Source organism: Oncorhynchus gorbuscha, linkage group LG05 (assembly GCF_021184085.1).
Source record: "Oncorhynchus gorbuscha isolate QuinsamMale2020 ecotype Even-year linkage group LG05, OgorEven_v1.0, whole genome shotgun sequence".
Classification (NCBI taxonomy): domain Eukaryota; kingdom Metazoa; phylum Chordata; class Actinopteri; order Salmoniformes; family Salmonidae; genus Oncorhynchus; species Oncorhynchus gorbuscha.
In genome coordinates, this window is record NC_060177.1 from 76,879,539 (window position 1) to 76,895,440 (window position 15,902).

The 15,902-nt window shown below is 44.0% G+C and overlaps 1 protein-coding gene across 2 annotated transcripts in view; it reads right to left on the reverse strand.

The window, feature by feature from the left end:
- The window catches only part of LOC124036519 (NMDA receptor synaptonuclear signaling and neuronal migration factor-like), a 77,467-nt gene that overhangs the window by 27,178 nt on the left and 34,387 nt on the right, over window positions 1-15,902 (reverse strand). For both annotated transcript variants that reach the window (XM_046351205.1, XM_046351204.1), the window contains exons 3-6: window positions 11,234-12,013; window positions 7,504-7,576; window positions 4,029-4,034; window positions 107-184 (exon numbers count right to left, since the gene is read on the reverse strand). In XM_046351205.1, the coding sequence (XP_046207161.1) occupies window positions 107-184; window positions 4,029-4,034; window positions 7,504-7,576; window positions 11,234-12,013 (937 nt within the window). The remainder of the gene's footprint in view (window positions 1-106; window positions 185-4,028; window positions 4,035-7,503; window positions 7,577-11,233; window positions 12,014-15,902) is intronic.

Sequence of the window (15,902 nt, forward strand, 5' to 3'; positions counted from 1 at the left end):
TGTGTCTCAGTGCAGGGGTTGTTGGGGCGTGGGGGGGGGGGGGGGTACAACAACACTACAGCACTACATACAGTTGCAGGACAGTCAGGTCAGACATGGACCATACCTCTCAGTCTCGGTTACTGGAGCGGTTGCCTCTTGTTCTCTTTTCCTCCTCTTTCTCTCAGCAATGCCCCGGAATGCCCTGCTGGGATGTCACAGTGTTAACGGGGTCAGAGGTGAGGGGCTGGGGGTGTGAGTGCAGGGTTATAGAGCTTTAGTGAGACGGGATCCACGTCACAGAGGGTTAGCTACTACAGTGTTGCAACAAGTCAGCGGCTAGTGGGTTAGAGCCAGCAGAACAGGTAAATGTTGTACACTACACACAAACATGGTGCACACTGCAGACTGACACACACTGCAGACTGACACACACTGTAGACTGCAGACTGACAACACAGACTGCAAACTGACACACACTGCAGACTGACACACACTGTAGACTGACACACACTGCAGACTGACACACACTGCAGACTGACACACACTGCAAACTGACACACACTGCAGACTGACACACGCTGCAGACTGACACACACTGCAGACTGACACACACTGCAGACTGACACACACTGCAAACTGACACACACTGCAAACTGACACACACACTGTAGACTGACACACACTGCAAACTGACACACTGCAGACTGACACACGCTGCAGACTGACACACACTGCAGACTGACACACACTGCAGGCTGACACACACTGCAAACTGACACACACTGCAAACTGACACACACACTGTAGACTGACACACACTGCAAACTGACACACACTGCAGACTGACACACGCTGTAGACTGACACACACTGCAAACATATACACACTGCAAACTGACACACACTGCAAACTGACACACACTGCAAACTGACACACACTGCAAACTGACACACACTGCAAACATACACACACTGCAAACATACACACACTGCAAACTGACACACACTGCAGACTGACACACGCTGTAGACTGACACACACTGCAAACATATACACACTGCAAACTGACACACACTGCAAACTGACACACACTGCAAACTGACACACACTGCAAACTGACACACACTGTAGACTGACACACACTGCAAACATACACACACTGCAAACTGACACACACTGCAAACTGACACACACTGCAAACTGACACACTGTAAATTGACACACACTGCAAACTGACACACACTGCCATCTGACACACACTGCAAACTGACACACACAAGGATACTATCAAGCCACCAATCAGACACCAAGAGGAGAAGAACTTAGACGGAAACAGGGCCACTAAGGTCAAGTACACAGGAAACTATCCATTGCACCAATTGTGTGTGTGCATGTGAGTGTTTGAGTGATTGAGTGATTGAGAGTGTGGGTGTTTCCCTCTGAAATGGATATATGCTGTGACAGGGTGCCAAAAGAAGCAACCATCATGCCTGACAGCATTTATCAGAGTCCTATCCATGTCCTATGCACTAGGCTCAAACATTATCAGTCAGACAGATGATGAGAGCTGCGCGCGCGTGCGTGCGTGCGTGCGTGCGTGCGTGCGTGCGTGCGTGCGTGCGTGCGTGCGTGCGTGCGTGCGTGTGTGTGTGTGTGTGTGTGTGTGTGTGTGTGTGTGTGTGTGTGTGTGTGTGTGTGTGTGTGTGTGTGTGTGTGTGTGTGTGTGTGTGTGTGTGTGTATAAACTAGACTGTTGTATGCTGTGGTATAAAATAACAATCACTATTAAGACGACACAATAGATTTCTTTACAACCAGGTCTAAACTAGATCTATGAATACTGAACAACTCCCATGTATAATCTATTCACTCTCTGTGCATCCCAAATGACACTCTATTCCATTTGTATTGCACTACCTTTGACCAGGGCAGTGCACTATAAAGGAAATAGGGTGCCATTTGGGATGAAGCCTTTTCTTCTATCTGCACAGGGACCACTAAAATGATAAGAGCGTCTGCTAAATGACTTAAATGTAAATGTAAATGTTCCCCTCTTTCCACTGGGATTCTCTGCCTCTAACCCTGTTACGGGGGCTGAGTCACTGGCTTGCTGGGGCTCTCTCGTGCCGTCCCTGGGGGGGTGCGTCACCTGGGTGGGTTGATTCACTGTTGTGGTCGGCCTGTCTGGATTCCCCCCCCCCCTTCCCCCTTGGGTTGTACCGTGTCGGAGATCTTTGTGGGCTATACTCGGCCTTGTCTCAGGATGGTAAGTTGGTGGTTGAAGATTTCCCTCTAGTGGTGTGGGGGCTGTGCTTTGGCAAAGTGGGTGGGGTTATATCCTTCCTGTTTGGCCCTGTCCGGGGGTGTCCTCGGATGGGGCCACAGTGTCTCCTGACCCCTCCTGTCTCAGCCTCCAGTATTTATGCTGCAGTAGTTTATGTGTCGGGGGGCTAGGGTCAGTTTGTTTATCTGGAGTACTTCTCCTGTCCTATTCAGGTGTCCTGTGTGAATCTAAGTGTGCGTTCTCTAATTCTCTCCTTCTCTCTTTCTCTCTCTCGGAGGACCTGAGCCCTAGGACCATGCCCCAGGACTACCTGACATGATGACTCCTTGCTGTCCCCAGTCCACCTGGCCATGCTGCTGCTCCAGTTTCAACTGGCCTGGGCCCTAGGACCATGTCCCAGGACTACCTGACATGAGGACTCCTTGCTGTCCCCAGTCCACCTGGCCATGCTCCTGCTCCAGTTTCAACTGTTCTGCCTTACTATTATTCAACCATGCTGGTCATTTATGAACATTTGAACATCTTGGCCACGTTCTGTTATAATCTCCACCCGGCACAGCCAGAAGAGGACTGGCCACCCCACATATGCTCTCTCTAATTCTCTCTTTCTTTCTCTCTCTCGGAGGACCTGAGCCCTAGGACCGTGCCCCAGGACTACCTGACATGATGGCTCCTTGCTGTCCCCAGTCCACCTGACTGTGCTGCTGCTCCAGTTTCAACTGTTCTGCCTTATTATTATTTGACCATGCTGGTCATTTATGAACATTTGAACATCTTGGTCATGTTCTGTTATAATCTCTACCCGGCACAGCCAGAAGAGGACTGTCCACCCCACATAGCCCGGTTCCTCTCTAGGTTTCTTCCTAGGTTTTGGCCTTTCTAGGGAGTTTTTCCTAGCCACCGTGCTTTTACACCTGCATTGTTTGCTGTTTGGGGTTTTAGGCTGGGTTTCTGTACAGCACTTTGAGATATCAGCTGATGTACGAAGGGCTATATAAATAAATTTGATTTGATTTGATTTGATTTAGTGGTATAATTACTTCATCCACTACCTACAATGTGGATTTTTCATTACACCTACTGTATGTATAATACAATATTGCGTAACTTTAGTACATTACTGTAGGCAATTCTCTGTTCCTTCTGAAAGGTTGTCCTTTTGTTGCACTGAATGAACTCAGATAGAAGAGAATGATGTGTGTGTGTGTGCGTGTATACAGTATATATATATATATATATATATATATATATATATATATATATATAGAGGTATGACCCTGGCTGTGTCTGGTACAGAGGAACAGAACACTATGCTACCATCTCATCTGACTCACTGTTCTATATAACTCTGTCTGTCATATATTCTGCCTTGTTGGATCGATATATTAATACAATATAATACTAGCTATACTGTAAGACAAACCAGTTCAATTGAAAATCTTTATTAGTGGACGATAAAGATGTTTTTTAAAGCCATCTAGTGATAAATCAATCTATGCTTATTTACAATTTAGACCCATTATGTTGAATATGTTTATTCATTGGAGCTTTTGATATTCAGTAATGTTTTATTCATTGGAGATTTGGATTCTCAGTAATGTTTTTCTATAACTTCAAACACTCAGCCAGGCAAGGGGGTTAATAGGGGTTAATGAGGACACTGGAGACAGTCGGTAGTAGCACAGGAAGCGATAGATAGCCAAGAGTCAAAAGGAGAGTAAATTGTCTGAGGCGCACAGGGAAGGAGAAAAAAATGTTACTCACGATATTCTGTAGACGCAGGAGTTGGTGCAGGCAGGAGTTCGTGCAGGCAGAAATTGGTGCAGGCAGGAGTTGGTGCAGGCAGGAGTTGGTGCAGGCAGGAGTTGGTGCAGGCAGAAGTTGGTGCAGGCAGGAGTTGGTGCAGGCAGGAGTTGGTGCAGGCCGTGTGGAGAGGGAAGGGAAGAGAGGACAAAAACGTTAGACACTTCAGTAATAAATATTGGACTTGACAGACAGATATACTGTACACTTGGGAGGGTTAGCTGTTAATCATATGATATTCCAGTCAAGGACACTGTACGCATCCCAAATGGCGCCCTATTCCCTACATTGTACAGTACTTTTTACCGGTCAACAAAGTACACTATCTGTGGAATATAACACAGGGCCTGTGACACCAGATGTGGATCCAAGAGTAGTGAGTACTAAGTAAGAGGAGAGGTGACGCAGAGGAACGGAGTGATAGAGACATATGGAGAGATAAGGAAACAAAGACAATGACAGATGTCAAAGAGGGAGCAAGAGAGCGTGGGATCCTGAGAGATGTCCGGAGAGGAGAGGATAGATGAGTGGAGCGAGGGAGCAGAGAGAGAGAGAGAGAGAGAGCGTGGGATCCTGAGAGATGTCCGGAGAGGAGAAGATAGATGAGTGGAGCGAGGGAGCAGAGAGAGAGAGAGAGAGAGAGAGAGCGTGGGATCCTGAGAGACGTCCGGAGAGGAGAAGATAGATGAGTGGAGCGAGGGAGCAGAGAGAGAGAGAGAGAGAGAGAGAGCGTGGGATCCTGAGAGACGTCCGGAGAGGAGAAGATAGATGAGTGGAGCTAGGGAGCAGAGAGAGAGAGAGAGAGAGAGCGTGGGAGAGAGAGAGAGAGAGATAGAGAGCGTGGGATCCTGAGAGACGTCCGGAGAGGAGAAGATAGATGAGTGGAGCTAGGGAGCAGAGAGAGAGAGAGAGAGAGAGAGAGAGAGAGAGAGAGAGAGAGAGAGAGAGAGCGTGGGATCCTGAGAGACGTCCGGAGAGGAGAAGATAGATGAGTGGAGCGAGGGAGCAGAGAGAGAGAGAGAGAGAGAGAGAGAGCGTGGGATCTGAGAGACGTCCGGAGAGGAGAAGATAGATGAGTGGAGCTAGGGAGCAGAGAGAGAGAGAGAGAGAGAGAGAGAGAGAGAGAGAGAGAGAGAGCGTGGGATCCTGAGAGACGTCCGGAGAGGAGAAGATAGATGAGTGGAGCTAGGGAGCAGAGAGAGAGAGAGAGAGAGAGAGAGAGAGAGAGAGAGAGAGAGAGAGAGAGCGTGGGATCCTGAGAGACGTCCGGAGAGGAGAAGATAGATGAGTGGAGCGAGGAAGCAGGGAGAACAACAGAGGCGCGCTGGGAGGGCAGAATGTGTGTGTGGGCCATAATTACTAGTTCAACCAGACATGTGATAATTAAGCAGTCAGCGGTGAAAGTGTGTGTGTGTGTGTGTGTGTGTGTGTGTGTGTGTGTGTGTGTGTGTGTGTGTGTGTGTGTGTGTGTGTGTGTGTGTGTGTGTGTGTGTGTGTGTGTGTGTGTGTGTGTGTGTGTGTGTGTGTGTGTGTGTGTGTGTGTGTGTGTGTGTGTGTGTGTGTGTGGAGAATGGGGTTGTAAAGCTACCTGAACTTACCAAAGTTACTCGAATCTTTAGTACTAATTAACAGGTAATCTATTTTAACTTTAGTCATGTATACTTGAATAACTTAACTTAAAAAAGATATTTTCATATATAGTACATTTGTTTTATATCTGTGTCATATTGTCCACGCGTTTCTAGTGGATAGACCATACGGTTCAAGAGAAAATAGCTTATTTAATGAAAAAAGTATGTAATCAAAAATGGCATTATATACAATTAACTCTGCAACTGTTCCAACTATTTACTTTTTTCACAACTGCCACCAGTTTGGTGCCAAAACATTTTCAAGAAAAACATATTGACATAAAATAAATAAGTGTTAAAAAATATATAAAGGATATTTAATGCTGAAACCCTCTTACCCTCATATGGGGCAGCAGGTAGCCTAGTGGTTAGAGTGTTGGACTTGTAACTGAAAGGTTCCAAGATCGAATCCCAGAGCTGACAAGGTGAAAATCTTATGTTCTACCACTGTTCCTAGGCCGTCAATTAGAATTTCTTCTTAATTAACTGACTTGCCATGTTAAATAAAATATTGAACACCAATTGTATTCACTATGTTGACGGTCAATATTTAGATAATGTTTTCCAGCTTTGTCATCTAATGTATTACATAAAATGTGTCCCCCTCTAAAACCACTGGCCTCCAACTGTCCCCTTTAAAACCACTGGCCTCCAACTGTGTCCTATAAAACCATTGGCCTCCAACTGCGTTCTATAAAACCACTGGCCTCCAACTGTGTCCTATAAAACCACTGGCCTCCAACTGTGTCCTATAAAACCACTGGCCTCCAACTGTGTCCTATAAAACCATTGGCCTCCAACTGCGTTCTATAAAACCACTGGCCTCCAACTGTGTCCTATAAAACCACTGGCCTCCAACTGTGTCCTATAAAACCACTGGCCTCCAAATGTCCCCTTTAAAACCACTGGCCTCCAACTGTGTCCTATAAAACCACTGGCCTCCAACTGTGTCCTATAAAACCACTGGCCTCCAACTGTGTCCTATAAAACCACTGGTCTCCAACTGTCCCCTTTAAAACCACTGCCCTCCAACTGTGTCCTATAAAACCACTGGCTTCCAACTGTCCCCTTTAAAACCACTGGCCTCCAACTGTGTCCTATAAAACCACTGGCCTCCAACTGTCCCCTTTAAAACCACTGGTCTCCAACTGTGTCCTATAAAACCACTGGCCTCCAACTGTCCCCTCTAAAACCACTGGCCTCCAACTGTGTCCTATAAAACCACTGGCCTCCAACTGTGTCCTATAAAACCACTGGCCTCCAACTGTCCCCTGTAAAACCACTGGCCTCCAACTGTGTCCTATAAAACCACTGGCCTCCAACTGTGTCCTATAAAACCACTGGCCTCCAACTGTGTCTTTTAAAACCACTGGCCTTCAACTGTCCCCTTTAAAACCACTGGTCTCCAACTGTGTCCTATAAAACCACTGGCCTCCAACTGTCCCCTCTAAAACCACTGGCCTCTAACTGTGTCCTATAAAACCACTGGCTTCCAACTGTGTCCTATAAAACCACTGGCCTCCAACTGTGTCCTATAAAACCACTGGCCTCCAACTGTCCCCTGTAAAACCACTGGCCTCCAACTGTGTCCAGGGCACAGCCATGTGAAGGAGTCTAAGTTTACATCCCAAAAAGCACCCTATTCCCTTTATTGAGAACTACTGTGTATATGGAATATTGTGCATATTTGGGAGGCACTCTAGAACTCATCCATCATTAGCACACGGAACTCTTTGAGGCAGCCATGTCGTGTTCAGTAGGAGTGGAGCAGAATGGTGAGGTTATATCTGGTATCCTATACTCACGCCTGCATTGTTGTGGTAGCCGTCTGGAAGCTGAACATGTTCTCTTTGGGGAACCAGCTATTAGGGTTGTCCTCTACAAACAAAGGAAACAAAGCAGAAGTTTAGCCCACAACATTACACTTCAAAAGTTGTTGTCTGTCAGCTGTTACCCTTCTCCACACAATGTGCTTTGAGTTTGAGAAAAACATTATACCGCAAATGAGTCTTAACACAGGGGACAAGGTATGGGAATAAAGAGACACAAAGACACCTAAATGCTTTTTCAACTGTATTTTTGAAAAACGTCAATTTGGTTTTGTTTCCACCCCCCACAGAGACAGGCTTTTTATTGTAAATTCATCAAAATAAAATACGTCCTCTCATTGTCAACTGCGTTCATTTTCAGAAAACTTAACCTGTAAATATTTGTATGAACATAACAAGATTCAACAACTGAGACAAACTGAACAAGTTCCAAAGACATGTGACTAACAGAAATGGAATAATGTGTCCATGAACAAAGGGGGGGTCAAAATCAAAAGTAACAGTCAGTATCTGGTGTGGCCACCAGCTGCATTTACAAGTACTGCAGTGCATCTCCTCCTCATGGACTGTGCCAGATTTGCCAGTTCTTGCTGTAAGATGTTACCCCACTCATCCACCAAGGCACCTGCACGGTCCTGAACATTTCTGGGGGGTATGGCCCTAGCCCTCCAATCCAACAGGTCCCAGATGTGCTCAATGGGATTGAGATCCGGACTCTTCGCTGGCCATGGCAGAACACTGACATTCCTGTCTTGCATGAAATCACTCACAGAACGAGCAGTATGGTGTGTGGCATTGTCATGCTGGAGGGTTACGTCAGGATGAGTGTGCACGAAGGATCCTGTGCAAGTGTTATTACAAGTGGTCTGCCACTGCGAGGATGACCAGCTGTCCGTCCTGTCTCCCTGGAGCGCTGCCTTAGGCATCTCACAGTATTGCGATTTATTGCCCTGGCCACATCTGCAGTCCTCATGCCTCCTTGCAGCATACCTAAGGCACATTCCCACAGATGAGCAGGGACCATGGGCATCTTTCTTTTGGTGTTTTTCAGAGTCAGTAGAAAGGCCTCTTTAGTGTCCTAAGTTTTAATAACTGTGATCTTAATTGCTTACCGTCTGTAAGCTGTTAGTGTCTTAACAACCGTTCCACAGGTGCACGTTCATTAATTGTTTATAGTTCATTGAACAAGCATGGGAAACAGTGTTTAAACCCTTTACAATAAACTGTGAAGTTATTTGGATTTTATGAATTCTCTTTGAAAGACAGGGTACTGAAAAAGGGATGTTTCTTTTTTTTGCTGAGTTTACATCACATCTGGATAGATAGTACTTATACTGTACAATATTCCTTTGTGTTTTCAGTCATAACTATTCTAGAACATGAGCTTTTAAATCCACCCCTTAGCTACTCTCAGTCCATCCCATCTATCTCCGTAAACCACCATTTTATGATTTCCATGTGCCATGTATTTTTAATCTGTGCTGTGATGTTTTACATACATTCTGAACCTGTCTAATCACATGGTATCTACAGATTGTGATTTAAAGATAAAAGTATATTATATTGTTGATTGCTAGACTATGGTTTTCTAAATCTCCCAACAGTGCTATTTATAGGGTTCATTTTAGATAAATGTTGTGAGACAGCCTTACAGCTTTCTGTACGTTTGGATTTAAATGCTGCATTCAACACTGTTGACAATGATGTCCTTCTGGACAGACTGGAGAGTTGGGTTGGCCTCTCTGGTCCTGTTCTAAATTAGTTTAGGACCTATTTAAGCGGTCAAGAGTTACAGTATTTGTCACCCTTGGTAAACATAACTCAGAGAAAATAAATATCACATATGGCGTTCCACAAGGTTTGATTTTGGGTTTTATATACAGTACCAGTCAAAAGTTTGGACACATAAACTCATTCAATGTTTTTGCATTTATTTTTACTATTTTCTACATTGTAGAATTAAAGTGAAGACATCAAAATTATGAAAAAACACACACGGATTCATGCAGTAACCAAAAAAGTGTTAAACAAATCAAAATCAATTTGAGATTTGAGATTCTTCAAAGTAGCAACCCTTTGCCTTGATGACAGCTTTACCTGGAATGCATTTCAATTAAAAGGTGTGAGCTGTTAAAAGTTCATTTGTGTAATTAATTTCCTTCTTACTGTGTTTGAGCCAATCAGTTGTGTTGTGACAAGGTAGGGGTGGGAAACAGAAGATAGCCCTATTTGGTAAAAGACCAAGTCCATATTATGGCAAGAACAGGTCAAAATGAAAAGAGAAATGACAGTCCATTATTACTTTAAGACATGAAGGTCAGTCAATACGGAAAAGTGCAGTTGCAAAAACCAAGTGCTATGATGAAACTGGCTCTCATTAGGACCGCCACAGGAAAGGAAGAGCTAGAGTTACCTCTGCTGCAGAGGATACGTTCATTAGAGTTACCAGGCTCAGAAATTGCAATTAACTGCACCCCAGATGGCAGCCCAAATAAATGCCTCACAGAGTTCAAGTAACAGACACATCTCAACATCAACTGTTCAGAGGAGACTGAGTGAATCAGGCCTTCATGATAGAATTGCTGCAAAGAAACCATGACTAAAGAACATCAATAACAAGAAGAGACTTGCTTGGGCCAAGAAACACGAGCAATATATTGACGGCTAACAACTCCCTTCAGCTAAATCAAGACCGGGCCGAGGTTCTTACTGTATTATTGGAGCCAAAGCAATAAAGATAAAACACCAGGTAAAAAACCTAGGTGTCATTTTAGATTCTGAACTCAATTTCAAATCTCACATCTGGAATGTGACCAAATTAGCTTTTTTTACCACCTGATGAACATTACCAAGGTGCAGTCGTTTCTATCAGGCTGATACAGAGACTCATCCATGCTTTTCTTACAAGCAGGCTTGACTACTGTAATGCTCTCCTGTCTGGTCTACTGTTGGAGGAAATTATAGTTGAAATGATTAATTATGAAAACATTTAATTTAGAACCCTTAATTTTAATACTATTATGTTGTGGTATGAAATGTATGTTTTTTTTGTTAAACTAGGACTGAAAATGTAGGTAAAACGAATGGATTGTCTGTACCTTGCGGGTTTAAGGGAGAAGGAGAGTATATCTCTTTAGGCAGATAAAAATGTTCTTTGATGTTCCATTAGTGGAGAAGAGTATATCTTTTAGACAGATTGGAATGTTTGTTTTATGAGGGGAGTAGAAGACAATCTCCAGACCTGAAGACACTGTGCTATTGTGTGGATCGGAGAAAGTGTGAGAACTGATGACGTCATTTTGATCTTCTCTTTAAAATGAAATGTTCTTTGTATTTTGGGTCAGTACTCATCAAGAATAAATGCTGAACTTGTTTTTAAGACTGGTCTCTTTCTATTTCATGCAAATGATAAATGTACAACTTATTATGAAATAGATAGAGTGTGAATTTGGTTTTGGCTACACTTTGGACATATTTAAAAGAGATCTTAAAACACACCTTTTTAATTTTGCTTTTCCTTAGGGTGCTTATTAGTCATTCAGTTTTTATTGTTATTCTTTTGTTTTTTGTGTAGTAAAAAACAAAAACAAAGAAAAAATTTCTTCATTTCTTTCTGTGAAGTGCATTGCATTGCATTCATGTCTGAAATGTGCTATATAAATAAAGTGGAATTTGATTTAGTCATCATCATCCTCCTCCTCCTCACCTCTCTCCTCAGCAGAGCCTCGTCTGTCTCTGCCTTGGTCTTGGCTGTACATCCTCTCTAGCTTCTTCCTCTGTTTTCCTCCGTCTCGCGGGGACGTCTCCAGATCCAGGGAGCGCTGGCTCGGACATGGGGCCCTGATGCAGGTGACACAGTCTGGGGTGCAGTCCTCCCGCGAGCCCCCCCTCCTCACCACCCAGTCCCGGATGTTATGGGCACTCCCTGAGCTCTGCAGGGGCTGGGACTTGGACCTGTGGTCCTGTGGGCCATGGCTAATGTTGCCGCGGTGATGTTTGCTGCCTGGTGGTTGTTGGTTGGAAAAGGAGGTCTGGTTGGAGGAGGGAGGAGGGGACAGAGGCTGCTTCAGCACCTCCAGCTCCAGATTCTCCTCGCTGCCTCGCCCCCCTAGCATGCCTCCCTCCCTGGTGATGGTGTAGACCCGCTGGGCAGCTGGTTTCAGGCTGGTCAGGCTCCCCTCAGAGGACCTGGGAGGTGGCTGCTGCTCCTCTGAGGAGAAACTCCGCTCCGCTGAGAGCCCTGCTGAGAGCCTGTGCTTGGAGGGGCCTGTGGGCTGCAAACTGCTTGGCTGCAGGGTACTGGGCTGGATACTGCTGTGGTGGGGATGCAGTGTGCTGAGCTGGGACTGAAGACTGTGGGCCTGGGACAGGTCCTGGCTGGCCTTGGCCCCACAGTGGCTCTGAGGGTGTAGGTTGTTGTTGTGAAGATGACTGACGGCAGGGGAGTCTTTGTCTTGGCCAATGAAGGTATTAGATAGAAGCTGATCTGAAGAGAGCAAGCGCAAGAGCAAGAGAGAGAGGACAAAGAGATGAGCTGTTCATCTTGTGCTCTAAAGGCCTTGGCAACATTTGAGAAAACATCAGAGAGCAAACAAAGCTTTTCAGAGATGAGAGGAGGAATGAAATGTGAAGAGATGGATAATGGAGAAGGGAAATGAGAGATGGGAGGAAATTAGGAGGTATTTTGAGAGGATGAGTTGGATGATAGAAGGGGTTTGGCAGACTTACCCGGTCCTCTGCCTTGGGAAGATACACCCTCTCACAGTGAAATTTGCCAGATATAGTGTGGTAATGATTTTAGAGCATTTAGTGCTGCTATACAGTGGGATGAGAGGAAAGTCATGTGATGAGGAAAATTATAGGAAAGGTGAAGCCATGTGAAAAGGAAAATTAATAGGAAATGGGAAGCCATGTGATGGAAATGTGAAGCCATGTGATGGGGAAAGTTATAGGAAATGTCAAGCCATGTGATGGGGAAAGTTATAGGAAATGTGAAGCCATGTGATGGGGAAAGTTATAGAAAATGTGAAGCCATGTGATGGGGAAAGTTATAGGAAATGTCAAGCTATGTGATGGAAATGGGAAGACATGTGATGAGGAAAGTTATAGGAAATGTGAAGCCATGTGATGGGGAAAGTTATAGGAAATGTGACGCCATGTGATGGGGAAAATTATAGGAAATGTGAAGCCATGTGATGGGGAAAGTTATAGGAAATGTCAAGCTATGTGATGGAAATGGGAAGACATGTGATGAGGAAAGTTATAGGAAATGTGAAGCCATGTGATGGGGAAAGTTATAGGAAATGTGAAGCCATGTGATGGGGAAAGTTATAGGAAATGTGAAGCCATGTGATGGGGAAAGTTATAGGAAATGTGAAGCCATGTGATGGAAATGTGACGCCATGTGATGGGGAAAGTTAAAGGAAATGTGAAGCCATGTGATGGGGAAAGTTATAGGAAATGTGAAGCCGTGTGATGGGGAAAGTTATAGGAAATGTGAAGCCATGTGATGGGGAAAGTTATAGGAAATGTGAAGCCATGTGATGGGGAAAGTTATAGGAAATGTGAAGCCATGTGATGGGGAAAGTTATAGGAAATGTGAAGCCATGTGATGGGGAAAGTTATAGGAAATGTGAAGCCATGTGATGGAAATGTGACGCCATGTGATGGGGAAAGTTATAGGAAATGTGAAGCCATGTGATGGGGAAAGTTATAGGAAATGTGAAGCCATGTGATGGGGAAAGTTATAGGAAATGTGAAGCCATGTGATGGGGAAAGTTATAGGAAATGTGAAGCCATGTGATGGGGAAAGTTATAGGAAATGTGAAGCCATGTGATGGGGAAAGTTATAGGAAATGTGAAGCCATGTGAGGGGGAAAGTTATAGGAAATGTGAAGCCATGTGATGGGGAAAGTTATAGGAAATGTGAAGCCATGTGATGGGGAAAGTTATAGGAAATGTGAAGCCATGTGATGGAAATGTGACGCCATGTGATGGGGAAAGTTAAAGGAAATGTGAAGCCATGTGATGGGGAAAGTTATAGGAAATGTGAAGCCGTGTGATGGGGAAAGTTATAGGAAATGTGAAGCCATGTGATGGGGAAAGTTATAGGAAATGTGAAGCCATGTGATGGGGAAAGTTATAGGAAATGTCAAGCTATGTGATGGGGAAAGTTATAGGAAATGTGAAGCCATGTGATGGGGAAAGTTATAGGAAATGTGAAGCCATGTGATGGGGAAAGTTATAGGAAATGTGAAGCCATGTGATGGGGAAAGTTATAGGAAATGTCAAGCTATGTGATGGGGAAAGTTATAGGAAATGTGAAGCTATGTGATGGAAATGGGAAGCCATGTGATGAGGAAAGTTATAGAAAATGTGAAGCCATGTGATGGGGAAGTTATAGGAAATGTGAAGCCATGTGATGGGGAAAGTTATAGGAAATGTGAAGCCATTTGAAGTGGACGGTTATAGGACATGTGAAGCCATTTGTGACTCGTTTTCGGAAAACGAGGCATATGTTGTGCGTCACTACTTCACAGCAGAGGCATTTGAACGTAAACTTTTTTGTCAGAAATGCCTTCTGGAACATGTGAACTTTCATGTGCCTTAATAAAAAATGTGTATGCCATCTGAAAAGATGAATAAAATTGTTAAATTATGAGCCTAGTTGTTTTAGCTACGGAAAAATACTTTCTGAGAGATGAGTTCGGATTGGTCTGCCATGTAGCACGCTTCTGTCTAGAACATGACCTAGTCAGTAGGTGTCGGTAATTCTTTCTAACGCTGCTATTTTGAAAGATATCACGTAGTATTACTGCAAAAGTGTTGTTCTCCACTTTCTGGAGGATGGAGTTTTGAAATCAGTGGAATTCCCAGTAGAATTAGAAAATGATAACTAAGGAGATGGTGAAAATTCTGGTGTTTGATTGTAAATATTCAGAGGGAGTCGAAAAGAGAAAAAGAGAACACATTGTTGTCTTAAACAACTGTCTCCGGATTACATCTTCAAACTAATGGCAACCATGGCATCCATGACAGAGAAGGAGAGGCGTCCATCCATGTATACAGGTAAAATATTCTAGCTAGCTACATATTCTAGCTAGCTACATTTTCAGATGTTATACGTTTCAAATTTTGGCAGAAAGTCTTTTTCATTTCAAGTGAAAGCATACTGTTGGCTAGCTAGCTAACGTTATCTGGCTCGCTAGCTAACGTTACGTGTATGATCTGTGTAGTAATATTATTTGTATCTCAGAGCCATTTGCATTGCTAGTTATAGCCTAATGTTAGCTAACTAGCTAACATTGAACACGGTTGTAACGTTATGAGTTTGGATTATGGTTAATTGTTTAGCTAGCTAGCTAGATAGCTACATGTCTTAACAAAACACTCTACTATGCAAGTAACCATTTCACTACATCTTCTGTATCCTGTGCATGTGACAAATTGAACTTCAATTTGATTTCAAATGAGCTAAAGTGAAAATGTTGTCATCTATATGATATGGTCATTATTTGAACTGGCTAACCGTCTAACTGTCATGTATTGTCATATTATGTCTTGTTCCTGTTATTTCTCTTCACTCAGTCTCCCTCTGCTGGTCGTATTAGGTTACCTTCTCTTCCTTTCCTTCCCCCAGCTGTCCCTCATCTTCTCTAACTACCTCGTTCACCCTTTTCCCACCTGTTCCCTTTTTCCCTCTGATTAGGTCTCTATTTCTCTCTCTGTTCCTGCTTCTGTCTTTGTCAGATTCTCGTTTGAGTTTCTCATGCCAGAACCAAACTATCGTCTTGTTTGCTTCACCCTTGTCCCGTCCTGTCGGAATCTACCTGTTCTTCTGATGCTACATGTGATCAGGTACCTCTGTCCTCTACGACCCGCGCCTACCCAGAGAGACCAGCAGTCTGTTGCCGCTCACCCAGCTATTCTCCTCTGCTGCAAGAAGGGGACTCTTCTGTAATATTCAGAGGGACTTCATTATTCTTTTGTCGCCCTCTCTGCGGGTTGTCTATTTTGCCATTTTCATACATCTGAAGAGGATCTATGTCTTCCCTGTGATTTGACATTAAAAGACTCTGTATCTGTTAAACCGCTTTTGGGTCCTCACTCACGTGCATAACACTAACTTAACATTAGCTAGTTAGCTAGAAATTAACCAAAACATTGTTTAGACAGTTGCTTTTAGTTGCCTGGTTTGATAGACTGACATACAGTACAAGTCATAGGTTTGGACGCACCAACTCATTCAGGGTTTTTTTTGTGAGGCTGCTTTGCACATTCTTAGCATTCTCTCAACCAGCTTCATGAGGTAGTCTCCAGGAATGCATTTCAATTAACAGGTGTGCCTTGTTAAAAGTTAAGTTGTGGAATGTATT